The following is a 27,994-nucleotide window of genomic DNA, read 5'->3' on the forward strand; positions in this document are numbered from 1 at the left end:
TTAATTTTGCCACCACGAGAGAGAGGCATAGATTTTAACCCCTGAAAGGGTTAAGCTGCATTCCCACGTTCCGTGATCCTGATGGATCACGGACGTGGAATGCATGTACCGGAGTCCCCCTGCGCCCGGACAGCATCTGTAATTAGATGCTGGGAGCAGGGGAGACTGTATTCATAAGCGCCGCGCTGTAATGAATCAGCCGTGCGGCGCTAATAAATACAGTCTCCCCCGCTCACAGCATCTAATTACAGATGCTGTCCGGGTGTGGGGGGACTCCGGTACATGCATTCCACGTCCGTGATCCGTCAGGATCACGGAACGTGGGAATGCAGCCTTAGTGCCCCCCCTCTCTCTTACACCCAATCTAATATCTAAAAATCCTGGTCCCTGTCCCTGACGTCGAGACATGTGATGGTGTCTCTGCAGTGTTCTTTTGCATATTTGATTTCCCAGGGGGCAATGTTCTAGAATACACTGATGTTGAGACACGTGATGGTGTCTCTACGGTGTTTTGGTTGATCTCCCTGAGGTCAACCAGCATCCTTTTGCATGCACTTACTAGTCATTGCTCCCACTAACCAGAAACCTACGCCACACTGATGAGGGGCAAAAACCCCGAAACAGCTGTCTGTGGATGGATACCTTGCTGAGGTGGTTTCCTTGACTGGAGAACGCCTTTGTCTTGGTTGTTCTTCCCGGAGGGAAGGTCTGGCTAGTTCACTGACATTGAGACATGTGATGGTGTCTCTGCAGTGTTCTTTTGCACACTGGCAATACCATAACCAGGCTGGAGAGGCCTAGAGAGCTCTAATCTACAGATAAGTCTGGGGGCTAGAGGTGGGCCCTGCATTTATCAGACATTAATAGAATATCCTGGGGATTAGCTATAAATGTTCAACAGGGGGAAGTCCCTTTAATTTTAGAGGACACAAAATGAGTTGAGGTTCCCCTGCATGCAAAGTGCTATATGACGTTAGCATCATATTCTAAAGGGCTCTGAATCTACATCTCTGTAGACACGGGGACTGGGTTAAAAAAATATCCACAAATTTGAACACCCCATGGATAACCATTAAAGTGTCACTGTCATTATAAAAAAAAAACGTTTGACATGTCAGAGAGACATAGTAGGAGACATTTGGGAGGATGTCACGGACAGAGCACTGTAACTGGTAATATATCTGCGCACTCAAATCTGGGGGGGGGGGGGCCAGCTGAAACAAATCTCAGAAGTAGAAGAATATCAACTGCACACCATTTGTCAAGTTGTCTTCAATTTTTTTGTGTTTTATTTATGCAATTAAATTTTTTTTTTCACAGTTTCCAACACGGGTAATGCAGGTTCAGTGTAAATTTTGGTATACCATATCACTGCTGGACGTTTCAGTCACTCAACACCTTTATCAACAGGGTATACTACGTGTATGATGGATGTTAAGGACACCGTGTATAGGAACTAGATCTGTGTAGATGCTCTGGCCGCCATCATCCACACAGAGGCAGTTCCAATACACGGTGTCCCTTACATTCATCATACACATAGTATACCCTGTTGATAAAGGTCTTGAGTCAAACGTCCAGCAGTGATATGGTATACTACAATTCAGACAGGGCACTGTGTCTGATTGGAGAGAATATACCACTTTTTGTAGGACATCAACTGATTTCCTATAGGGGGGGGGGGCGTTGTCCGACCTCTGTACCCCCGCCGATCTCCATATTGGGCCCGCTGGCTCTGTTCATTCCTATGGAGCCGACTTGGTGTACTCGGCTATTTCCAAGTAATACATCAATCTGTTAAGCATTTCTGTTGCTAGTTTATGCTGCCCTCATTTAAAGGCGTACACCAGCAAAAACCTTTTTCCCAATAATTGAAACACATTACAAAGTTATATAACTTTGTAATATGCATCAATCACCTATCTGCCCCCCCCCCCCTTCCCTATCTTTTCCCCCACCAGGGAGTGAAGTAAACCCATTCTTACCTAATGACTGTTGACCTCAGGCCGCTCTGTGGCAGCCATTTTGTGACAATGACATCATCTGCATAGGCACAGCTCCCTGGTTTGGGCTTTCCCATGATGCACTGTGTCTCCTGTGATGTCTAACTGACTCTGTAGAACTGTTAGACGGCTTACATCTTGCTCAGCCAATCAGAGCTGAGCAGGAGGAGGTCGGCACTCCGATGCTAGGTGGTGCCTGGGTCAGGATCTGGAACATCAAAAGGAAAATCCCGGCACTCGCCAACTTCTGCAAAGTGATTTATTTTACAAGTGCATATACAGACAAACGGGTAAGGACGCGTTTCGGCGTAGAGCCTTTCTCAACAAGTCTATCTCACGTTATGTTAGTCACAAATTTATACATGTGGTGGACGCTCCAATATGATGTCACAACAGCTGAAAGTAATGTATCTCCTCCAACGTCATCACAGCGGGCCCAGACCGATAGACAGCTGATCTACCACATGACCTCACGAAGTAAACAACAAGACTCAAGGATCAGCTGATCGCCGTGTCATCTTTGTAGGCGTAACTATTCAGTCAGCTGTACAGGAGGCGTGGATCGGCGATCGGTCAACCCAGATGATGTAGGTTAACAGTCAGCTGTATACATACAATATTACAATATTACATGTGGCTAAAGCAAATAGACTATAGACTAGACAGCTGGACAAATTACAAATACAATACAAACGAACTAAACAACAATCATCATAATATCACATAAATAGTAATAAAACATCAATATCCTACATTAACCTTCTACTGTCCCGTTATTTCCATTACTTTCCAAGAGACCTATCTAGAAAAGACATAGAGTGTAAAAATTAGTTAAGAGCAGAGATATCAAAGATAGTCATGGTACAAAAAATGTATCAAAGATGAACATGGTGCATAAATTACATATATATTACATAAATACAGCCTAAGTGACCATAGATAAGTCATAGTCTTTATTGAGACCCATAGGCTCCAGAGTTTGGAGCGTATGGATCCAAAACGCTTCCCTGCCGCGCATTAATTTTTTGATGTTTCCACCCCGTCTTGGTATCTGTACTTTTTCTATGACTTGATAACGCAATTGTGCAATGTTGTGATGTGCTTCCTTAAAATGATGGGGTATTGGTAGGAGCCAGTTACCGCACCTGATGGTCGATTTATGTTTAGATATTCTGTCTTTTATAGACTGTATGGTCTCGCCGACATAAAGTTTACCGCAAGGGCATATAATGATGTAAATTACATTTTTACTGTCGCAAGTGAACTGGCCCTTAATTTGATAGCTCTTACCTGTCAGTGGGTGGCTAAATGTACTGCCTTTTTGTACATTATTACATTGAGCACATCTTAAACAGGGGAAAGTGCCCAGTTTTCTCTGCATCAATACCCTTTGATCATCTCTCTCATTTCTCACACCACTATCTGCTCTCACCAGAGTGTTGTGTAGGTTAGGGGCACGTTTGTTACATATCAGTGGAGCATCATGAAATTCTTCTATCTCTGGGTGTGCCTGTCTCAATATGTGCCAATGTTTCATAATAATATTATCCACCTTAACACTGTAGGGATGATATTCCTGTACAAAGGGGATTCTTTTAGTCTGGTCTTGTGGTCTGGACAATCTAGGTACATCTGCTACATCAAGAATTTGTGTAGGGTATCCCCGATCACAGAAGCGACTCTTCATTCCATCTACTTGTATCTGGCGGATAGCAACCAGCCGGTTGACCCGTTGAATCTGTGATCTCGGGATAGACTTCTTGACAGATAGGGGATGGGAGCTAGTATAGTGTAAATTACTATACCTATCCGTAGATTTACGGAAAATGTCTGTTTTAAAGTGTCCTTGTGCATCTTTAATTACCGTGACGTCCAAAAAACTGATGGATACATGGTTGCTCGTGTATGTAAATTGCAACTCATGCCAGACAGAATTCAAATGGGCAATAAATTCAATAAGGGTCTCAGGTGGCCCCCCCCAAATGCAAAAAACATCATCGATAAATCTACGCCATATTCTGGCGTGCTGTACAAATAAAGAATTACAGTATACGAATTTCTCTTCAAAATAAGCCATATAGGCATTTGCGTAGGGGGGGGGGGGGCACATTCGACCCCATCGCCGAGCCTCTCTTTTGTAGATAATAGGTATCTTTGAACATAAAATAGTTTTCATACAGGACCACTGTTAATAAATCAAGGAAAAAACTTATTTCATCATGAGTATATGTGCTATCATTAAGAAGCCACTTTACGGCCTCGAGCCCCTTGTGATGTTCAATTGACGTGTACAGACTCGCAACATCAATGGTTACGAGAATGTCCACGTCAGTTAAATCATGAAATTCACCAATAACCCGCAGGAAATCGGATGTATCCTTCAAATATGATTTAGTACCTTTTGCCCAAGGTGTCAAGACTCTGTCCAATAAGATAGATAAGGGAGAGAAAACAGAATTAATCGACGCCACTATGGGTCTTCCTGGAGGATCAATCAGAGTCTTGTGCACCTTGGGCAGAATGTAAAAAAGAGGTGTAACCGGACCGTCGCCTGCAAAAAATTTATCATTTTGGGACTAATAGTCCCCTTTTCACCATACAACTTCAAGATATTATTAACCAATGACTGAACCTTATGCAAAGGTTTACCTGATAATTTTTCATAGGTACTGGTATCCGTGAGTTGGCGGGCAATTTCTCTATCATAATTGGAAGTATCCATCACAACGATAGAACCGCCTTTATCGGCCGGTTTGATTGTAACTTCCTGACTATCAGCCAACTCACATAATGCCATTTTTTCATTTCTCAATAAATTAGGGTTAACACGAAGTGAACCATGATAAATTGTGTCAAATAGACTATGTACTTCATCATGTACAAATTTAATAAAGGTCTCGGTTGGATGGTCATTTCTTGGCGGATTAAAAGTACTTTTTGTCCTTAAACCAAAAAGATCTGGTGACAGTCCGGGGCGGTCTCTGACCGAATCAGGTGTAGTTAAATAACTCAAGTCCTTGGTGTTGTGAAAATATGACTTAAGCCGCACATTACGGAAAAAACGCTGTAAGTCAATGTCCATCTGAAAACTATTGAAAGGACCCACAGGGCAAAAAGACAGTCCCTTTTGTAATAGTTTCAGTTGGTCAGGGGTTAAATATCTTGAGGAAATATTTATAACAATTGTTCCCTACCTGGGCTCTGGTTGATTTTGAGGGACCCATCGCCATTCTGGCTTGGCTCAGCGGTGCGGTATCGGTGGTGGCGGCCGGCTCTCCTCGTTTTCCGGGGGGGCGCCCCCTCCTTCCCTTCCGGAAAAAAGGACGCTTGTTCCCCCCCTGTCCGGACCGGTCGCTGCTTGACCCTGAGGAATGGTAGCCACCATTTGGTGCGGAAAAAGACTTTGCTCCCCCCGACGGCTCCTGCCATCTGTATACTAGCTTAGCCAAATAATCCTCGGTGTCCCGTAGGTATTTATCACGTTTCTGTATTTCCAGATCTTTCTTGTACCCCTCCAATTGGTTGTCAATAGATTCTTTTAGTTTTCTCAAGTCCTCTGCATTAAGTGAGTCCTCCAATTGTTGTTCAGCAGATACTACTTTCTCTTTTAACTCAGCTATGGCTGTATGAAGACGATCAATAGTTAAAAGGATGATATCCAGTGAGCATTTATGTTATTTATTTATGATAATTTTTTTGTACCATGACTATCTTTGATATCTCTGCTCTTAACTAATTTTTACACTCTATGTCTTTTCTAGATAGGTCTCTTGGAAAGTAATGGAAATAACGGGACAGTAGAAGGTTAATGTAGGATATTGATGTTTTATTACTATTTATGTGATATTATGATGATTGTTGTTTAGTTCGTTTGTATTGTATTTGTAATTTGTCCAGCTGTCTAGTCTATAGTCTATTTGCTTTAGCCACATGTAATATTGTAATAGTGTATGTATACAGCTGACTGTTAACCTACATCATCTGGGTTGACCGATCGCCGATCCACGCCTCCTGTACAGCTGACTGAATAGTTACGCCTACAAAGATGACACGGCGATCAGCTGATCCTTAAATCTTGTTGTTTACTTCGTGAGGTCATGTGGTAGATCAGCTGTCTATCGGTCTGGGCCCGCTCCGATGACGTCGGAGGAGATACATTACTTTCAGCTGTTGTGACACCATATTGGAGCGTCCACCACATGTATAAATTTGTGACTAACATAACGTGAGATAATCAGAGCTGAGCAACCTTAGTCATCTGACAAAGGGAGGCCGGCCTAACAGGGCTTAGACCCGCCTCCCAATTGATTATGTAATTGTCACAAAATGGCTGCCACAGAAAAGCCTGGTGACAACAGTCATTGGGTAAGAATAAGTTTACCTTACTCCCTGGAGGGGGATTAAGGGGGGAAGAGGGGCAAATAGGTGATTGAAGCATATTACAAAATTATATAACTTTGTAATGTGTTTCAATTACTGAGAAAAAGCTTTTCGCTGAAGTACCCCTTTAAGACTTTTTATTAAAGGGGTAGTGCGGCGCTAAGAAATTATTCACAAAATAACACATTACAAAGTTATACAACTTTGTAATGTATGTTATGTATGTGAATGGCCCCCTTCCCCGTGTTCCCCGACCGTGTACCCGGATGTGTAGTGCATTATACATACCTGATACGTGTCGACCCCCGTCTTGTGACAGTGATGTAATCTTCAGGAGGCCGGCTGACCTGCTCCTGCCACGTCATAACTGTGCTCAGCCGCGATTGGCTGAGCATAACTGTGCTCAGCCAATCGCGGATGAGCAGCTGATGACGTATGCCGCATCATCAGCTGCTCAGCCGCGATTGGCTGAACATAACTGTGCTCAGCCAATTGCGGCTGAGCATAGTTATGACGCGGCAGAGGGGGGCCGGCATGGGGAACAGCAGGAGCGGGTTGGCTGGCCTCCTGAAGATTACATCACTGTCAGAAGACGGGGGCCGACATGTATCAGGTAATGTATAAAGCACTACACTTCCGGGTCTACGGACGGGGTCGTGGAACACGGGAAGGGGGCCATTCACATACATAACATACATTACAAAGTTGTATAACTTTGCAATGTGTGTTATTTTGTGAATAATTTCTTAGCGCCACACTACCACACTACCCCCCTGGGCCAGACTTCTCCTTTAAAAGATGATGGCAATAGTTCTGCAACCTCTGGAGGGCTGACAGTTCCCCATCCCTGACTTATTTGTTCATGACTAAGGGGAAATAATCCTTAGCAGAAAAGTAGATAGGTTTGGGGGAGGTATATTACACCTCTAATCACCTTCATAAAATTCTTAAAGCGAATGTACCTGTAGGTATATCACTTCTTTTTTTATAAAAAAACAAAACAAAACAAAACACGTCCCCCTTAGAGGCACACTTGCTTTAAGGTAACCAGCTATGTACACCAGCTACTACAAGGCTTTACCTTGCCCCTCATAACACATTACTGTACCTGTCCATATAACATAAGCCGCTGCCAAACGCCTTATATACCAGGAGGCGGGACTATCTCCACCAATCAAACACCTCCGGGGAGCCGAGCACCAATTAAAAACCGCTATTTAACTTACCGCACTCCCACTTTCCCTCTTCTTTGCTTCAGGCAGACAGCATCACGTGATATGGCATTTGCCCCGCCCCGCAACGTCCCGCCGGCCCGTCACAGGCTGCCTAATCGGCGTCAGCGCGCCCTGGAGTACCGGTGGGAGACGGAGGGATGTACGTGTTCTCACGAGGACGTCCTGCCTGAGCCTTCCGCCCCGGAGCCTAAGGTAACGGCATGTGTGAGCTGCTGCAGGAGGTGCTGAGACCTGTAGTACCGCGCCGTGTGTACGGGCAGAGCTGGAGGCTTCCGCTTCTTTTCTCTTATATTAGATAAGTCAGTGCAGCACTTCATCTGTGTCTATCAGGCGGCTGTGGCGGTCTGTGCTCTTGGTTGCACTTTCGCTTTTAGTGGTTTTGCATCTTTACGTGATGAGTTAGCAGTAATGGCTGCAGCTACTCGGTGTGTGTGTGTGTGTGTATATAATATATATATATATATATATATATATATATATATATATATATATATATATATATATATATCTCATAGGGACTGATCTACATACAGTAGTGATCAGAATGAATAGTCCTCAGTGCACGGATGGGTCTATAACTGGTATATGTGACCCCTGACCTCCATCACTGCTGGGAACTGATGCCTGCAGTGCTGCATGTTCTGCAGAGTGGAAATTCAAAGCCCCATCGATTTCTATGGGACTCCTCTTGTGGATTCTGCACAAAGAGTCGTCCTGTTTTTTTGGGGGGGTGGAAAGTGGATCTGTGACCGGACATGATAGGCGAAAACTCCACCATGTGAACAGAGCAGAAATCCCATTGAACTCGATAGGACTCTGCTCTGTACATATTTTACAGGCAGAATTTCAAGCATAATATGGTGATTTCATGGGAAATTCCTAGTCTCTTGCTTAAAGGGGTTGTGCGGAGCTAAGAAATTATTCACAAAATAACACACATTACAAAGTCATACAACTTTGTTATGTATGTGAATCGCCCCCCTTCCCCGTGTTCCCCCACCCCCGCACGTGGACCAGGAAGTGTAGTGTACCATACATACCTGACCCGCGTCGTCCCAGATCTTCTGCCAACGATGTAATCTTTGGGAGGCCGGCCGAATCGCTGCAGCCGTCCCCCGATTGGCTGAGCATAACTGTGCTCAAGCAATCGCAGCTAAACAGCTGATGACGCCGACTCGAAGATTACGTTGTTGACAGAAGATCGGGGATGGGGACGACGCGAGTCAGGTATGTATGGTACACTACTCTTCCGGGTCCACGTGCGGGGGTGGGGGAACATGGGGAAGGGGGCGATTCACATACATAACATACATTACAAAGTTGTATTACTTTGTAATGTGTGTTATTTTGTGAATAATTTCTTAGCACCACACTACCCCTTTAATGTGGACATACCCTTAGGCCCTGTTCACACCATGGAATTGGTGCAGAGATTGTGTGGAACCCCCCTGTTCCCTGTGCGGACTCTGTGCCGAATCCTGCCTTCAGTCTCTTTGAACGGGGGGAGGCCTTATGTTGACACGTCAATTCTTTTTACAGAGGTACATGAGCCCTCCCATTTAAACACATGGCAGGTGTAACATGGTGGCCATAATGGAGCCGTGTCATGGAGGTGCGGGGCTTTCCTCCCACTGGGGGTGCGCCGGCCCCCCTCCTGTGCTTCACCCTGGCCCGGTAACCATGAATAGAGCGGTGCCGTACGTGAGAACCGGGCCGTGGTTCAATAAAAGGACTGCAGCATCGGCTTCCCCGCACCGTCTGTTTCATGTGTAATTTTAAAGAGTTTACCTGATGGTACATCCTCCAGGGTGGGTTCACACTGAGGAATCCACGTGGAGAAGTTCCTGTGGATTCCGTCGCTAGCCCTTGTTCGTGCCCGCAAACATTTTCGCCCGTCCCATAGACTCCGTTCTGTGGTCGAGCAAATTCAGCCCAAAGAATTCACACGTCAAGTCTTTTGGCAGATGGCAGAATCTGCCTTTGCATAGAATGGAGTTTATAGCACAGGCAGAGATGCGCACGAGCAACGGAATCCACAGGAATGTCTCTGCGCGGTTCCTCAGTGTGAACCCACCCTAACGTAGGCAGATTATTGTCCAAAGGTGCATTTCTATCAACGCACCTTGCTAATAGTTCTGTGTAAATAAGCTGTGAGGCTGGGCTCATGCTGCATTATGGGTTTACAATTCACTGGAAGATTTATCAAACATGGTGTAAAGTGAAACTGGCTCAGTTGCCCCTAGCAACCAATCAGATTCCATCTTTCATTCCTCACAGACTCTTTGGAAAATGAAAGGTGGAATCTGATTGGTTGCTAGGGGGAACTGAGCCAGTTTCACTTTACATCATGTTTGATAAATCTCCCCCAATGTGTGTATTTCATTACGCTTAGTTTTGCTCTATAGACTTCTGCTAGACTAAGCTCTTGTATACAGCAAACAAGTATGTTGCAACGTGTTTCTTCTTTTTATATTAAAAACACAATGAATTCTGCTGTAGGGCCTTCAGAATGTGTCTAGCATCCATTTACTGCATAGATCCTTAAATACAAAATGTGCTATATGCTAAATGTAAACAAAAATGCAGTGTCAACCCAGACTAAAGGCCCTATTCCACGGAACAAATATCGGCCGCTACGGGTGATAATCGTCCCGTGGAATAGAGCGCAACAATCAGCCGACATCGTTCGTGTCAGCTGATTGTTGCAGTCGCTTTTTTTTCAACATGTTGAAAAACAAGCGACTGATACAGCAACGATCTTCTGCCGTCGCTCTGTTGAATAGGAGAATCGGCAAACAGCAAACGCTGCTGTATCCTATGGTCTGCCCGGACGATCAGGGATCACCCAGGCAGCTCCCCGCCGCCCCTCCCGCACTCACGCGCTCGCTGCCGCCGCGCTGAATAGCGGCGGCAGCAAGCGGGGAACGAGGAGTGCTTAGAGCGCTTGTTTGCTCCTCTAGAAGGCCCGTGGAATAGGGCCATAAGGGTACGTGCACACTACAGAATCGCAACGGAAAACCCTTTGCGCATTCCGCAGTTAATGGACTGCGCTGGGCGTGTCTCCGTCCCTGTCATAGACTCCATTGTATGCACAAGCGGATTCCGCCGTACGTCCATTCTTTGGACGGAGGGCAGAATCCACCTGTGCATAGAATGGAGCCAATGGCCCAGGCGGAGACGTGTGCCCGCCGCAGTCCGCAAGCAGCAGATTCTGTGCCGGATTTTACCTTGCTTTTCCGAAGTGTGCACATACCCTAAGAGTGCACATACCCTAAGACATCATTCATGTATCTGTGGGGCAGTCCGTATCCGTGGACCTGTAAATACGGCCAGCTCTGACTGCATTTGTGGCGTTTTGCTGAGCACATATACCCATTCATTGGCGAATGTTGCTCAGTGCTGTAATTGCAGGTCTGTAGTAGGAGCTGTTAGTTTTGTTTTTTTTTGTTTTTTTTTTTGCACAGCTCATCACAGCCCTGTAACAAGTACGACCTTGTGAACAGGGCCATTCAAATGAATGGCTCTGTAATTGCGGATCTTTCTTATTGGTGAAAAAATATATATGCGCAAACACTCACACACTATCTCTAGGAGAAACACATTGGCACATTGCAGAGCTTGATCTCTTTTCATAGGAACGTATGTGCTGTCATATGGGACATGGAAAGTATCTGGCACAGATGTTTTTTTTTTTTATAGCCTTACTGTAGTTATATCCTAATCAGATGCTGGGGGTGATCAGTGACTGCATGAACTGTGGGGTCTCCTACCTGATACTGTACTGGGTTGATGGTCGTCTAATGCTATTTTTATTTTACTGTTAAATGCAGGTTTTCCTGTTGCCTTTAGCGGATGTGAAGGATCAGACTATGGTAGATTTTGGGAAGTGGCCGTTGTTCACTTTGCTATCACCCCAAGAGGTGGCATCTATCCGACAAGCGTGTGTGTTTGGTACATGTGCAAACGAAGTCATCTACACCACTGACAATGATGAGGTAAGGGATTTCGGGCTTGTACATATTGCAAAAAATATGGTAGCTAGGCTATGTAATCTGCTGCTACTGTATGTCAGTCCCCCCCAACCCAATATCTGAATAGTGTACAGGTTACCCTCTATTCTAGGCTGCCTAACACTTTACTAATCTGGTTTCCAGGTATTTGCATTTGGGCAGAATTGCAGTAATTGTCTGGGCACTGGGGATAATCAAAGTACCATGACCCCGAGAAGACTTGATATCCTTTGTGGCAAGAAAATAACTGGCATCAGCTATGGCAGTGGCCCGCATGTCCTTGTCTGTACTGAAGGTATGCTATAGGCATTTAATATTTAACATGCCTTTCTTCCTTTAACACAGTGCAGATAAGTTCTTAGGCCAGCTTGACATTAGAAAAGGGTGGCATAGGATGGTGAGCCAGCAGAAATATAAGCAATGGACTTTAAAGGAGAACTCTGGCCAAAACTTAAAAATCCCACTACCCACTTTGCCAGTCAGTGCCTGCAGCAGTGTCTGCCTAGTCGTGACGTTGCTGCGTCAGGAGATCCCTGGGAGCCAGTGGTGGTGGGGACGTAAGCCCTTCTTACACAGCACTTCTGTGTCCCCAGCCTGCTAATGTATTGCCACTACCCATAAGCCCTGTGAACTACAGCAGAGCGCTTACCTACCTCATTAACATGTACCTAGGGCTGGGTGATAATGTCCTAAATCATATATATGTATATGTGCGGGGGCGCTCTGACAGGATGGGAGCAAGGACATAGAAATACAAAAAATACAAAAATACCGCAAATACATTCCTGGCCTAAGGGGCCTATTCCACGGGAGTGATAATCAATAACCGATTATCTCTCTGTGGAATAGAGAACGATCAGCCGATCGTTCATTTAGGTTCAGACCTAAAATCGTCCGCCACCCACGCATCGCTACGGTGGAATAGTGGTGCGCGGCGACCGACAATCCAAGCAGCATACATTACCTAGCGGGGCTTCTCCTGCGCTCAGTCTTCCTCCCCGGGTCCCGCGCGCAGCATCAACTTGAGCGGCCTGACTGAGCTGTCAGACTGCTCAGCCAATCACAGGCCGGGATCGCCGCGGCCAGTGATTTGCTGAGCGGTCTGACAGCTTAGTTAGGCCGCACTGAAGCTGATGCTGCGCCGGGGGACCCGGGAAGGAAGACTGGGCGCCGGAGAAGCCCTGCTAGGTAATTTATGCTGCAAGGACATCGGTAACTATCATTAGGCCGTGGAATAGGCCCAGTAAACGAGCGCCGATCTAGCAGATCTTCGCTCGTTTACATCATTGCTCGGCCCGTGGAATAGGGCCCTAAGTTGTAGTCGGTTAACCGACGCCAGTGACTGTATCAGTATTTTTGCGGTATACCGCCCAGCCCTACATATACCTATATTAGTTTAGTAGGAATTTAGCCTTACTGCAACTAGCTGTATTAATAGTGTAGACTGATATACCATGATACATATGCTTTTCAAATGATACCTGTCTATGTATAGTAGGACAGCACATAACTTTCTGAGGGCTAGAAGTCAAAGACCTTTTTTGATGTTCACCTTTGTACAACTATTTTGCCCTTTGTATTCTCCCCAGGGGTAAAAGAAACCTTTATATACTTCTACTCAGTTAGATCCAGTCAAATTAATGTAGAAAAAAATAAACTTCATAGCCTTGCAATTTAAAGGAGTTTTTTTTTTCAGGCTTAAAGGGCGTTTTCACTTAAAACACAGGAAAGGGGAAATGTATGATCCTGGGGTGGGTCCGAACGTCATACCCCCTGGCAATTCCTAGATTGTGTGCTGACCTGCGGCTGTATTCAAAACAGAGGAGCTGGGGGTGATCTAGAGATCGCCAGGGGGTTTGGTACTTGTCCCTTATCCTGTGGATCTAGTGTTGGAATACAGTAAAATGTAGTAAAGACAGGACTTATAGATGAAAGAGCTTTATGCACACCAGCGTGTTGGTGGATTAAGACCTAGCACCCCACTGATCAGCTGTGTTTCTAGAACTGCCCTGTACATCATGGAGTGATCATGCACGGTTATTGCGGGTCAGCTTTCTCTTAAATTCTTAGCGCTCCTGAAGATCAGAAAGGGGTGGTCTATAGAGCAGGCACAGGAGCTGCACACAGTCCATAGGGGAATTTGGCAGATATCGGCCCTGAAGTGCATTTTGTTTTTGTTTTGTTTTTTTCACCCCCCAAATTTTTTGTTTTCTACTCCTTATGGTAACATTAAGGATGCTTTAAAAGCGTAAAATCTGTTCTACATCAAAACAAGTTATAGCTTAGAACCTGAGGGAAGGGGTTAAACCTTTGTACAGCAGACGTAAATGCAGCTTACAGTAGACACAGCTCTATGCCATGCCAGCTATCACAGGAGCAGCTACCATCCACAATATAAATGAATATAATTGCAGCAGTGTCTCTTCCAGTATTTACAACACAAATCATCTGCATGTAGTCACAGCACGTGCCTAGCTCCATCCCCCCCAGTAGGACCAGCAGTCACAGCACCTGTTCTTTATCCATGACCTACATAATATTCTTTACTACTAATGTAGTCGTCTTGTTTCTGGTATTTTATCCTCCTCCGTATAACAGCATTAGGTACGTCCGGCTTTTTACTGTTTTCTTCAGATGGTGAGCTTTATGCTTGGGGACACAATGGCTACAACCAGCTTGGCAATGGCAACACTGGCCAAGGTACAGTTCCTGTTCAGATCTGTGTTGATGTCATGACAAAGAAGGTGACGCAAGTGGCTTGTGGCTCCCATCACTCCATGGTCTTAACCTCAGATGGAGAGGTAATGTTGACTGTCAAAATACTGACTAAATACAAGCTGCATTTATTATATTCTGAGATGGTTGCCTAAAGTGTTTCTGTGGACTGAACAAGACAGACTACGTTTAAAGAGAAACTTACTTGGACAATGCCAGTTTTGTCAGAGGGGTTACCTACAAACTATTGAATCCTGGAAGATTATTATTTATAAAGCGCCCCTAATTCCAGAGCACTATACAAAAGATAGGGGGTAACAAACAGGAATAATACAAGATCAGAACACCAGAACACATTACATGAAGGCAAAAAACAGACTGGTACATGGGGGAAGAGGACCCTGCCCGCGAGGGCTTAAAATCTATAAGGTATGGGGAGAGAAACGGGAGGTAAAGTGCAGCCAGTCACCGTGTGATGCAGAATTATATATATATACACATACAGAGTGTCCAAAAAAGTTTATCCACTGTTTAAAAGTCCATAACTTGCAAACTAATTGACGGAATTGTCTCATATTTGGTAGTGTACTAGTTTTTAGTTCCGTCAGTCACCACACAAGGATTGTATTGTTTTGTCAGATGACAGTCACCGGATAGTCTGTGTTGTGTTCGTAGTTGCACCTACTTACTCAGGCTTACATTCAAAGAAAGGAAGTCAGTTTTGAAGTGGTATTTTAAGTATGAAAACATTAATGAGGTTCAACGGCAATGGCGAAAATGAGTATCAAACAGCCACCCACACGTTTAACTATTCGTGGCATCCGAAACAAATTTGAAGCCGAAGGCTGTGTTAAAGATGTACACAAACAACGATCTGGCCGACCTGTAACAGTAACAAGTGCAGCTTACTCCCGTCGTGTGTTACAACAACTCACTCGCTCACCACAGAAGTCTTTGAGACAGTGTGTCTGTGAAACTGGAGTGAGTCGCTCAAGTGTTCGGCGAATTTTGAAGACAGCAAAGTGGAAGTGCTACATCCCACGATTGCTACACACAATGAACGAGGACGACCCAGATCGTAGAATGGAGTACTGCAAGTGGTTTAACAACATGGTGCGCAACAATGACGAGTTTGCAGAGGTTTTGTGGTCTGAGGCACAGTTCAAACTCGATGGTACAGTAAATCGCCACAATTGCATCTACTGGTCCGCCGAAAATCCGATAGACCGTAGAGGTGCTGTGGAGTATCCACCACGTTCCCCAGACTTGACTCCTCTGGACTTAAACGACGTCCTTTAGTGTTCCCCACAGGTTAATCGACAAAAGCCACGCACATTGGATGAACTCCGAGAATCCATCGTACATTCATGTGCAAATATCGAACTGAACACGTTGCAGTCAGTAGTTCGTGCTGCAGTTTGGCGGCATCGTTTGTGTGTGGATGTGAATGGTGACCATTTCGAACACCTACAGTGATAACTTTAAGTTGGACTTTAAGCTAAACTTTCACCAAATATGAGACAACTCCGTCAATTAGTTTGCAAGTTATGGACTTTTAAACAGTGGATACATTTTTTTTGGACCACACTGTATTGTAGCCTAATATATATTGTAGCCTAATATAATTATTATATTATAGCCTAGTTTAAAGAGATGATTTTTCAGGTTTCTTTTGATGGACTTCAAAACAAGCCAAGCCAACAATATGCTTCAGGCACCTTACACTTTTGGGCCCTAGTTATATCTGCTTCTTTAGTATACCCGGTTGACAAAGGTCATCCGACCGAAACATCCTTGATTGTGTATATTATATGTTTGAAATATCACTGTGATGAATTGTGAGAATAACTTGAAGCATAAAACATATGGAAAAATAAATAAAAGATGGCACTGTTAAGCAATTAACTTCTGGAGTCTAGTGCGGTTGATATACTTTCTATTGATGAGGCCGGATGTGTCAGTGCAGAGAGTTCGAGAGTATGGGGGACTTGGGCAAAGTCTTGGAGGCGGTTGTGTGAGGTACAAACAAGGGGGGAGCGCTAAAGGAGGTCATTGGAGGCTGCGTGAGGGACAGTAGTGGGATATCAGGTCAGAGATGTATGGAGGGGACAGGTTGTGGATGGCCTTGTACGTCATGATCCCAACAGCAAGTATTCCTCTACTGCGCCACCACAAGGGAAATAACACTGGCTTTATTTAATGCACAGAAGTGGCCCAGAATTCCCTAATGTAGTATTAAATAAAATCCGTTCAGCACATTTAGTGCCACTAGCAGCGAACTTGTAGCTGTAAAAACTGAGATGTAATTGTTTTGGGGTTTTTTGCCAGCACCTTTTCTTACCATTCATAGCAGCTATATAGGCGTTCACACTATGGAGTCTGTGTACATGCTTTCTAATATGATTTATTAGGGCATTGTGCATAGACCTTTAAACCAGATTAACCCTATGTTGTTCAACTTTGTTTTAACCTATTAGGTGTTTGCCTGGGGATACAATAACTGTGGACAAATTGGTTCTGGGACCACAGCGAATCAGCCAATACCTCGCAGGGTCTCTGCCCAGTTACAAACTAAGGCAGTGATTGCAATTGCAGCTGGACCAACATGCTCTATGGCTATAACAGACAATGGACAGGTGAGGTCAAATGTGGGAGCAGTAACTAATAGCTTAAAATATATTCAGTTAATCCATTTAAAATCTGAGATTCACAAGTAGAGATGAGCAAACATACAGAAAGTTTTGGGTTTGCATGAACCCAAACTTAGCATTTGAATCTATCATTCTGGGGGAAAATGGATGCAGCCCGAGAACTGCCTGGAAAACATGGACACAGCGTATGCCACTATCTAGAGATGAGCGACTTTTACAGAAATAAGTGAAGAGATTCATTATCTCTGCAATCCACTCGTCAGCCTGCTGCCTTTTAACTGACTGCTGATCCTCCCCAGGTGCTGGGAAAAGCTGGATCCACTCCTGGGAAACTTATCCCAGTCTCCAAGGACTGGATCCAGTAAGTTTACTCATCTCTATGCACAAGATATACCAGAAAACTCGGCCTGGCTCTATACTGCCATTCATGAATTTTGCTGCTTTCGTAAAGAAAAGTGTTACCATATATGTTAAAAATCTATTTTTTTTTTTTTTCCTTCCAGGTTTATGGTTGGGGATATAATGGTACTGGTCAACTAGGAGTTGGAGGCACTGGAAACCAACTAATTCCATGTAAAGTAGTGTTTGTTCAACAAGTGTGCATAGTTCAGGTGAGACTCTAATGCAGATATATTAATGCCAATGGGTGATTGCAGAAGCTTAAGGTTGTGTTCCCTGTATGGATGCATTATTGTAAACCGTTACCACAATTTATGATTTTAACCAAAATGTGTAAAACATTAAAGAATTGCACTAGTCTGTTACAATTGTTACAGATTATCCGTAATAAGTGTATACAGATGTGGTGGTACTATCTAGTTTTTGCACATAACCAAATTATGTAAAGCTTTTCATGTTCTTTGCAGATTGTGTGCGGCTACAGCCATACCATGGGGCTGACTGACCAAGGCTATCTCTACTCCTGGGGCGCCAACACTAATGGTCAGCTGGGTATTGGCAACAAAAGCAACCAGCTTTCTCCTGTTCAGGTTGAGACAAATGAAAGGTAAAGTATATTGGCATACATCTTGCTTTCCTTGCTATATAAGACATCCTAGCAGCCAAGATTGACACATTTACAGATGGTGTCCCTTCAGAAACTTCATGAAGTAATAGACCAAAATATTACAGTTAACTTTGAGCAAATCTGAGAAGAAACGGGTGAATTCTCTAATGTTCTAAAAATGATCTAAATATATAGAATTGTGTGTAGTCTGCCGGGAGAACAGTTTAATTGCTGATGTGGCGCATAAAGATGTACACGTACTTATGATGAGAGAAACTTCAGCACTCAAGAATGTAGAAAATTATGCTTTATTACACATGTCAAAGAACACTGCAATGTTTCAATCCCTTCTTAGGTTCTTTACCAAGAAAAAGAACTGAGGGTTATCAATGTTTCTGCATAATCCAGTGCTTCCCAACCTTTCATCTCGGGGCACCCCTTAGAAAAAAAATTAGCTCAGGGCACCCCTACTAAATGTTCTAGACAAATATAAAAATAAAAATTGCCATTTATTCACTCACAGGTGACATCTTAGATCTGAGAATTTACTTTCCCTTTTCCTCTCCATCCGGTCCAGACCACTGTGACGATTACTTCCAGCTGCAATTCATCTCTTTAGACCCTGCCAGACAGACCTTGCTTCCCTTTCTCCCTCCTAGCTTCCCAAACTGCCGTGTACCCCCAGACAAAAATGCCCCCCTATACTAATAATCCCCCACTGCTGAGCTCCCACATAGTAATAATGCCCCATGCTGTGCCCCCACATAGTAATAATGCCAACTGTTGTTCCCTCCATATAGCAATATACCCCCTAGTGTGCCTTTCATCATAATGTACCCCATGCTTTTCCCTTCAGTATAAATGCCCCCTTTCTGCTCTGCCTCTAGTAATGTCCCCCATGCTGGCCCCCTCCCTGCATGCTGTACCCCACCTGCTGTGCACCAATAAAAAAACCTCACTCTCCTAATCGAGCTGTGTGGCCACAGGGAGCAGCTCTCCTTCCTTAGGGCTCGATCTTGCAAGCCGTGGGGATGGAACCTCTGGCAGGCGTGATGACGTCACATCACGCCTGCTGGATAGGTCACGTCCCGGCGTCCCATAGGCTGCAGACATGGTGTGTCGGTTGCCTGTGGGATTGAATGTAGGAGCAGGACGCTGACATGTCCTGCTTCTACATTCTGCTCAATTAAATGTGAGCGGGCGGAACATCAAACTGATATTAAAGTTTCACAATTCCCACTGGGATCCTGCGGCACCCCTGGCACGTTCTCCCGGCACCCCAGTTGGGAAACGCTGACATAATATACAGTGTGTGTGTGTGTGTGTCACATCAGCATGTGCAGGCAGGGTTTACCTCTGCCCAGAGAATGCTGGGAAATAAAGCGGGATCATTTTGTGAAATGGTGGAATATGATTGTATGGAGGAGTTTAAAATGTTTAATAGAAACTTTAGTTTGGGGGATACAGTAGCCACAGAATTTTGAATGCTGCTCTGGATGAGATTGTTTCTGTAATGCTCAGTGATTTGAATATGTGGCTTTTAATGGCCATGCGTGCTGTAACTGGTTTACCTCTAGGTGGCTTTTTTGGCGGTTGCAGATTTAATTTTGACTTTGTCTTAATGATATACCTGTATAGTGTGTGTTTGTTTGTTTTTTTTTTTTTTGTTTTTTTGTTTTTTACCATCATGGTTAATGAAGTAATCAGACCATATTGATGTGTTTGTTTTTAGAATAGTGGAGATTGCGGCTTGTCATTCCTCTCATACATCTGCTGCCAAGTCGCAAAGTGGACAAGTTTACATGTGGGGCCCATGTCGGGGCCAGATTATCCTCGCTCCTCATCTCACAAACTTTACTTGTACAGATGATGTGTTTGCTTGTTTCTCAAACCCACCAGTCATGTGGCGTGTGCTTTCTGTAGGTAAGTCATGGCCGCTTTATGGGGCCAACACTTGTGTGCTAGAATAATGGTAAGAGCTGTGATCACTAGATAGATAATCGGTCTTCTGCTTCATGTTGAATCTAGAACCTGAAGACTTTCTCACAGTTGCAGAGTCACTGAAGAGAGAGTTTGATAGTGAAGAAACCGCAGACTTGAAGTTCCGCGTGGACGGAAAAGATATTCATGTCCACAAGGCAGTCCTTAAAATAAGGTGACTGTATAGATCTAATAAGGAGTTTTTATAAGCTGTAAACCTCTGCTTGTTCTGCAAGGTCTTTTAAGTAATTGTTTCAGGTTATGCTCAGGTTGCCCTGTGTTCTATAATGGTGGTTGATCATAGTCTGAGTCTCTAGAGTAGCCTTTTGTTTAGTCCTTACAATTACACAACTTTTGGTTTTGCAATACAAGGTTTACTACCACCCTGTGGCCCTAGCTTAAAGAGTACCTATCATTTAAATAAATTCCAGAAGTCATAGCGATGGGTTTGTATCCGTCGGGGTCTGCGTGCTGAGCCCCTGCTTGATCGTTGGAATGAAGGGGCAGATGTGCACAGTAGGGCATGCTCTGCCTCTTGATCTCCGTCTCACTGCTAAAGTAGCAGGTGGTGGAATTATAATGGAGTCCTATGGAATGTGCAGTACAGCGATTACCTGAAGTTCCATAGGGCTCCATTATAATTCTGTCCACTGCTATTTTAGCAGTGAGACTGAGATTAGGAGGCAGAGAATGCACTGTGCGAGTCTGCCTCTTCATTCAGACTATTGGCAGGGGTCTCTGCACCCAGACCAATACAAACATCTGATGTGTTATAGCGACATGTCAGGTTTAGTTGCAGCATCAAATCTGCTGCGGATCCTGTACATGTGAACGCACCCTTTAAGGGTACCTATTACAGACTTCCATTTCTAAAGTTTATATATTGGTCAGGCTTTAAGTGGACCGGGTCTGACCGATCTGTAGAATGAGTGGAGAGATGACTGCGCTGCCCCCTGATTTCCTCCCCACTTAGAGCTGGGAGAGGAATGTGCAACCTGTCCCGTATCGTTGTTGCAGTCTGAACACTCAGACACGGACCAATCAGAACTTTTGACATGTCACGTTTTTCTGTGCCTTTCAAGTGGGTTCCTCCCTTCCTTTTAGGCCATGGGACCACATGACTGGGGAGGTAATTCCTCCTTTAGCTTCTCTACAAGCTTCGTCTGTAGGGAGTCAGCTATCTTGGCTGGAATATGGGAAACTGGCATAGTTTATCAGGGCCAAGTTCCCAAGGGGTACATATATCGATCTACTCTTGCATATTTTGACAACTTGGTCACCGTAACATCTGCCACATTGTGACACTGCCAATCCTGATCGGCCTGCTTTTTTTTTTCGATAAGTGGTGCATGAAATGGCATGCAAACTGTGTCCCTTAAAGTGATATCCTGTCAGCAGATATTTCAGGTTGATGTGGGTCATTAAATACCCATTTTATGTGTGACTAATATATTTTAAGATGGGAAAACTTTGCTGCCTGCACTGTATGTAAATGAAGTACCAGTAGTCAAGAAGTCCTCTCTGCATTCATCTCCTCTTCCCCCTACTGCAAGCATGCCTTTTGCCTTATGGACAGCTTCTTGCTTGACTTCAGATGAGCTTGTTCTGAAGTCACAGCAGGGAGGGCTGTCAATCCTAATGTCTCTAGTTGCTTCAGTTAAATACAACAAAGAAAAGTTTATCTATAAAAATATTTCACACCACGCACATCCATTATTCCATATTGCTTTTGAGTGAGGCACAAGTGTATGACTTGTCCCACACTTTTGACAGTAAATTGACAGTATTTTGGTAGACTTGCAATCGTAAACCCTAATAACTTTAACCCCTTATCGACCAATGACGTATCTGATACGTCATGGTGCCGTGGGGGGTGTTCAGAGAGGGGACCCCGCTTTGAACGGCACCGCTCCCGGCTGCAATGTGCTGTCGGGCAGTGCCTCTATTAGTCGGCGCGGGTCCCGTTGCTGTGTCGGCTAATTAAGCCTCTAAATGCAGCTGTCAAACCTGACAGCTGCATTTAGAGGCTTTGCTCGCACGTCACTGGTTTCTAGTGGTACGGATCTCTCCCCCCCGCGATGCGATCGCAGGGGGGAGATCCATTCTTCTGGCCAGCCCGGGCCTCAGTGTCGCAATGACGCTGATCCCGGCTCGGCAATACATTGCTTTGGCCTGTAGTAGGCCATAGCAATGGATCACCGATCTGATGGATCATTTCTGTGTATATACAAGTCCCCCAGGGGGGCTTCTAGCTCATATTAAAAAAAATCCCCTCCCCTAATAAGTCCAAATCACCCCCCTTTTCCAATTTTATAAATAAACATATTTGGTATCGCCGCGTGCGTAATTGCCCGAACTATTTATCACATTCCCGATCTCGCACGGTAAACGGCGTCGGTGCAAAATTGCGCATTTTTGGTCACATCAAATCCAGAAAAAATGTAATAAAAAGCGATCAAAAAGTCGCATATGTGCAATCAAAGTATCGATAGAAAGAACACATCATGGCACATCATATTTGCTAACAATGGTTTGAATTTTTTACAAGCCATCAGATAATATAAAAGTTATACATGTTACATATTGTTGTAATCGTAAAGACTTGAGGAACATGTATAACAAGTTTACCATAGGGCAAACGGCGTAAATGCAAAACTCCCCGAAATCAAAACAAATTCATTTTTTATTTTAATTTAACAGTGCAAATGATTTTTTTTCCAGTTATGCAGCATATTTTATGGAAAAATAATGCCTGTCATTGCAAAGTACAATTGGTTTCACAAAAAAAAAAGGGCTCATGTGGGTCTCTAGGTGAAAAAATGCAAGCGCTATGAACTTTTAAACATAAAGTGGAAAAAGCAAAAGTGCAAAAATTAAAATTGGCTTTGACCTTAAGGGGTTAAGGAGCATGTTTAGTCTGGCAGTCACTGCCGTCCTATCTGCAGATCTTTTGCTGAGCTTGGGGGATATATGGTATTAGTGACTACAATTAGTTGTTTTTTTTTTCTGTGTAAACTGCTTAAACCCATACTATAGTCTTCTCCTTTATGAACTGCAATAAATATCCTGCAGTTTTGATGTGATGGTTTTACTGCCTTGTAATAGTCACCGTGTAGCTTAATCCTAATAGTCTGTAAATGTGCACATTAGAGACTGGGATTAAGGTCTTTTTTAAAACCCCGTCCTAATGCAGTGATCAGCGATAGGTCTTCTGAATGTGCTATTAATGGAGCGTATGTAACAATGCTTTTTTATTTACAGATGTGAACACTTCCGCACAATGTTTCAGTCTCACTGGAATGAAAACTCCAAGGAAATCATAGAAATTGACCAGTTTTCTTATCCAGTATATTATGCCTTCTTACAGTACTTGTATACAGATACTGTGGACCTGCCTCCCGAAGACGCTATAGGTATCAAAATAGGTTACTTCATGCGTCATGGAGGGGATATGACATAATCCTTATGACTCAAGGTTTTATATATTTAGGGTGGGACATATTAGGATTACGGACTAATTTTATTCTACTATAAGTTATTCCTGACATTTACTTGTGTATTTTGCACTTCTGATTGCCTTAGTATTCATCTTGGTTTGCCTTGAGTAACGTGGGCTATGAAGGCCTTTAGAGAAATAACCGCATGGTTGTAGTGTTACTTGGCCAGAGCTGTGCACATTGAAAATGGAAGAAAACCATACCTTGGGCTATGCTATGCTGTTAGCTTTTTGTAAATCCTCCTATTTGTAACCTGCTAGAGTAGTAAGCCATATCTAAAATGGTGCCTAACACATACTTACAATGACACTGCGCGCTACACTCTCCTAAGGGAACATTTCTCAAAACTTTGGAAGTTAGGTGTGAACATAGCTTTACATTACAGAGGTTGCCACCAATTGAGGTTGCCACCAATTTAGGCTGGCACAAGCTATAAAGAGGCATGAACGCTAGTTAACGTTTGTTACATAGTTTGGAATGATGTTTAGTTCATTGTGTTAGAACAACTTAATTTCTTCTATACACTCAGGACTTCTGGATCTGGCAACATCGTACTGTGAAAATAGATTAAAGAAATTGTGTCAGCATATCATCAAGAGAGGAATTACTGTGGAAAATGCCTTTCTATTACACTCTGCTGCTGTCCGCTATGAGGCAAAGGTAAGTCCTCCAGCCACCTGTAGGGTTTTGTCCTGGAACTTACTGATGATATAAGGAACGATGCAAACCCTCCTATGTTCTACAGCATGGACAGTGAATCTGGAATTGTTAGAGTCCGAGCCAGGCTTCTTGCTCTAGGCACTGCATTAGAGAGGTGCCCTGGCTATTAAATCCAGAGATCAGCGGGGTTTGCTTGTGCTGAGTAATGCACTGAATTCCCTTTTCATTTTTTTTTTTTTTTTTTTTTTTTTTTGTATTTTTAAGGCAGCTGAACCTTGGGGCTATTGTCATACAGTTTAACCCTTTAAGGACCGGGGTAATTTTTATTTTTGCGATTGTTTTTTCCTCCTTGTGCATAAAAGGCCATAGCAGTTGCATTTTTTTCACCTAGAAACCCACATAAGCCCTTATTTTTTGTGCCACTAATTGTACTTTGCAATGACAGGCTGAATTTTTGCATAAAGTACACTGCAAAAGCAGGAAAAAATTCAATGTGTGGTGAAATTGTTTTTAGTGGGTGTTTTTACACCGTTCGCCCTGGGGTAAAACTGACTTGTTATATATGTTCCACAAGTCGTTACGATTAAAACGATATATAACATGTATAACTTTTCTTGTATCTGATGGCCTGTAAAAAATTAAAACCATTGTTTACAAATATACGTTCCTTAAAATCGCTCCATTCCCAGGCTTATAGCGCTTTTATCCTTTGGTCTATGGGGCTGTGTCAGGTGTCATTTTTTGCGCCATGACATGTTCTTTCTATTGGTACCTTGATTGCGCATATACGACTTTTTGATCGCTTTTTATTAACATTTTTCTGGATTTGATGCGACCAAAAATGCGCAATTTTGCACTTTGGGATTTTTTAGCGCTTATGCAGTTTACCGTGCGAGATCAGGAATGTGATTAATTAATAGTTTGGGCGATTACGCACGCGGCGATACCAAACATGTTTGTTTGTTTATTTATTTACTTTTATTAATAACCTGGGAAAAGGGGGGTGATTCAGACTTTTATTAGGGGAGGGGGCTTTTTATTAATAGCAACACTTTTTTTTTTTTTTTTTTTTTTTTTTTTAACTTTTATACTAGAAGCCCCCCTTGGGGACTTCTAGTATAAGTGCTCTGATCTCTCATTGAGATCTCTGCAGCATAGATATGCTGCAGAGATTCATGAGATAGGCACTCGTTTACTTCCGGCTGCTGCAGCCAGAAGTAAACGAGTGCCGAGCCGGGGACGGCGCCATCTTGGACCGGCTGCTGCAGCCAGAAGTAAACGAGTGCCGAGCGGGGACGGCGCCATCTACAAGTGGCACCCGGGACCGCCGCGGTTCAGAGCGCGGCCGCCGCGCGGCCCCGCTCTGAACGTCCTTACCGACCGCAGGGCGTAAATATACGCCTGCGGTCGTTAAGGGGTTAATGTACAGAATAAATTTTTAACATGTGCCATTGTGCTTTATGGTGGTACAGTCTGTAGTTGAGAACAATCTTCAATAAAGTAACATATATTCCTAAAGTCTAATGCTTCCGATATATTATATAGTATTACAATGCAGTCTATGGTGCTTCCAGGAGTTCCTGTAACTCGCTCACATCATAAGAGACCGCCTAATGTTCGCATTTTCCCTATGTATCCTGCTGCCACAATAAACAGACATGTCAAAACTTTTGATCGGTCGTGGTCTGAATTTCCAGACCACAACCGATCAGGAGAACGCTCAGCACTGTCTCTTCTGGTTGTGTCCTGTGATTGTTACGGCCGCATAATGCAAGTTTATGAAGCTTTCTCTGAGTGGGGTTGGGAACATGCTGTTTCCCTATCGCTTCTGATCAATACTGGTCTGAGTACTCAGACCCCCACAGAAAAACTTTCAACACTTGTAAATAGTTTTGCTCAACTGTCAAGTTTTTGTTCTTAAAGGCATACTTGGGGTGTCTGGGCTTTTTTTTTTTTTTTTTTGCTGGGGTTGGGGTGCATGAAGGCAATGACATCCACTTCCCAGGTTCCAGCACCAGGTCCTGCATCATGCTGCTCCGGTCTGTGGTGCCTGGCCACTTCTGGTCTTTGCGGCTTGGAACAAGACTTTTCAGCTCTTAGCCATGTCTTAAGCCACATCGCAGACCGGAGCAGTGTGATGCAGGACCTGGAGCTGGAATCGGGGAGGTGAGTGGACGTCGTTGCCTTCATCCTTACACCATTTAATGTTTCGTGGTATTTTACTCAAGACATTTTAAATTAAAATGTTTAATATTTCCTTTAGGATTTAGAAGATTTCTGCTTCAAATTTTGTATCAACCATCTAACCGGAGTAACGCAGACTATGGCATTCTGGCAGATGGATGGCATGCTACTAAAGGACTTCATTGTAAAAGCCGGACAATGCGGGGGCTTCAAGAACTGATGTCACTAGTTCTGTATGGTTAATATTGTATATTTTTAAACCTGTGTTGGGCATTAATATAACCATATCAAGTAGCACAAGTATATTAACTGAAGGAACGGACTAAAACTTGCATTTTAGTTCTTTTATAGCTTCCTCTATATTTGTGTAGAAATGTATGCTAGCATTTTAGTTCAAGTACTACCTGCTGAATGTGACACAAGCCACACATGTAATGTGGTCTTGTTCAAATCTCTGACTATATTTTCCCCTGACACACAACATCTATACTATGAAGACAGTATTTTATTGATTTTTAATACTTTGTCTTCGATTGCACTTTATTTGGCTTTCTTGGCTCCACTGAGGATCTTAAACTCCACCTTCATTACATTGTATAGCACATAGCATTATTTTATTATGCTACTGGCAATCGCAAAAAGGCTCCGCTAATTCTGCCCATAATTAGGAAAAACTGAAGCAAAATGGTGAAAAATGCTGATTTGTGATAGAAAACACCATTTTAATCAGATGGATCTGAGAAATTGCCATTTTAAATGTTCATTACAATTACTCTGCAATCTGTTTTTAGGTTTTAATTTTGTATTTGTACTTCTATCACTGTCTGTTTGTTTTTTATGTTGTCTGTCGCACAACCTTCCCTTAAAAAAAAAAAAAAAAATTAGGGCTTACTGTAAGATGTGCCCAGGGCTATAACAGCCCTCCCCACTGCCTTGTACAATAAATGATTAATTTGTGTAATGGTGGTCATGACTTTTTTTTTTTTGTTAACTACATAAGGCTTAAAAGCATGTTCACATTTCAGCAGGTTATCCCCTATCCACATGGGAATCTCATGCCATAATCTGCACTGCAGTTCTGTTAGTTGTAGTGCACATGCTGGTGCTAGGCAATTTTAGCCTCTGCATGCTTGAAAGACTGTATCCCACCCATGGTTGGTGAGCTTGTCCCAATGTGTTCTATGATTTACCTATGCACCAACAGGGGTACTGTGTATTTTTTCGTCTAAGGGCAGGGATTGTCCCATCAGCAAAAAGCTTAGCAGCTCCTAAACTGCAGCCCTAGGCAGTAGGACCTTCAGGAACATATGGAGCAAAGGTGGCCTGTATCTTTTTATAGATGGCTGCTAATAAAGATCATGATCTATATAACCAGACAGCTGCCTTTACCCAATCTGTCCCTGAAGTGGGAACATGGCTTTATACAACTTCTGTGTTAACAAGGTCCGTGAGGGAAAAGACTCCCTCTTTAACCCCTTGCCACAATGACGTTCGGGGAACGTCATGTAATGCAGGTAGTTCCTGCAAAATGACATTCCCGGAACGTCATCCTTTACTCCTGATGTCGGCATCATTTAAAAAAAAAAAAAAATTTATGACCTTAATATTGACGATAAATTTCTCAGAACATCACTGACACTACCCTTCATGTTGCTGCCACCTACTTTATTAGC

At 43.6% G+C, this 27,994-nt stretch overlaps 1 protein-coding gene across 3 annotated transcripts; it reads left to right on the top strand.

Annotated features, from left to right (window-relative positions):
- The first annotated feature begins 7,652 nt into the window (after positions 1-7,652).
- Positions 7,653-27,282, top strand: LOC138792494 (RCC1 and BTB domain-containing protein 1-like). Of its 3 annotated transcripts, none has more exons than XM_069969996.1 (12): positions 7,653-7,810; positions 11,449-11,613; positions 11,773-11,923; positions 14,263-14,429; positions 16,821-16,979; positions 17,498-17,605; positions 17,861-18,000; positions 19,733-19,923; positions 20,029-20,155; positions 23,242-23,393; positions 24,007-24,137; positions 26,401-27,282. In XM_069969996.1, the coding sequence occupies exons 1-12, from the start codon at positions 7,661-7,663 to the stop codon at positions 26,539-26,541; spliced, it is 1,782 nt and encodes a 593-aa protein (XP_069826097.1). In that variant the 5' UTR covers positions 7,653-7,660; the 3' UTR covers positions 26,542-27,282. The 3 variants fall into 3 exon arrangements, with proteins under 3 accessions (XP_069826097.1, XP_069826098.1, XP_069826099.1); XM_069969997.1 differs by lacking the exon at positions 7,653-7,810 and adding an exon at positions 7,837-7,917; XM_069969998.1 differs by lacking the exons at positions 7,653-7,810; positions 11,773-11,923 and having other exon boundaries at positions 11,528-11,613.
- The last annotated feature ends 712 nt before the right edge of the window (positions 27,283-27,994 follow it).

This window comes from Dendropsophus ebraccatus, chromosome 5 (genome assembly GCF_027789765.1).
Source record: "Dendropsophus ebraccatus isolate aDenEbr1 chromosome 5, aDenEbr1.pat, whole genome shotgun sequence".
NCBI lineage: Eukaryota > Metazoa > Chordata > Amphibia > Anura > Hylidae > Dendropsophus > Dendropsophus ebraccatus.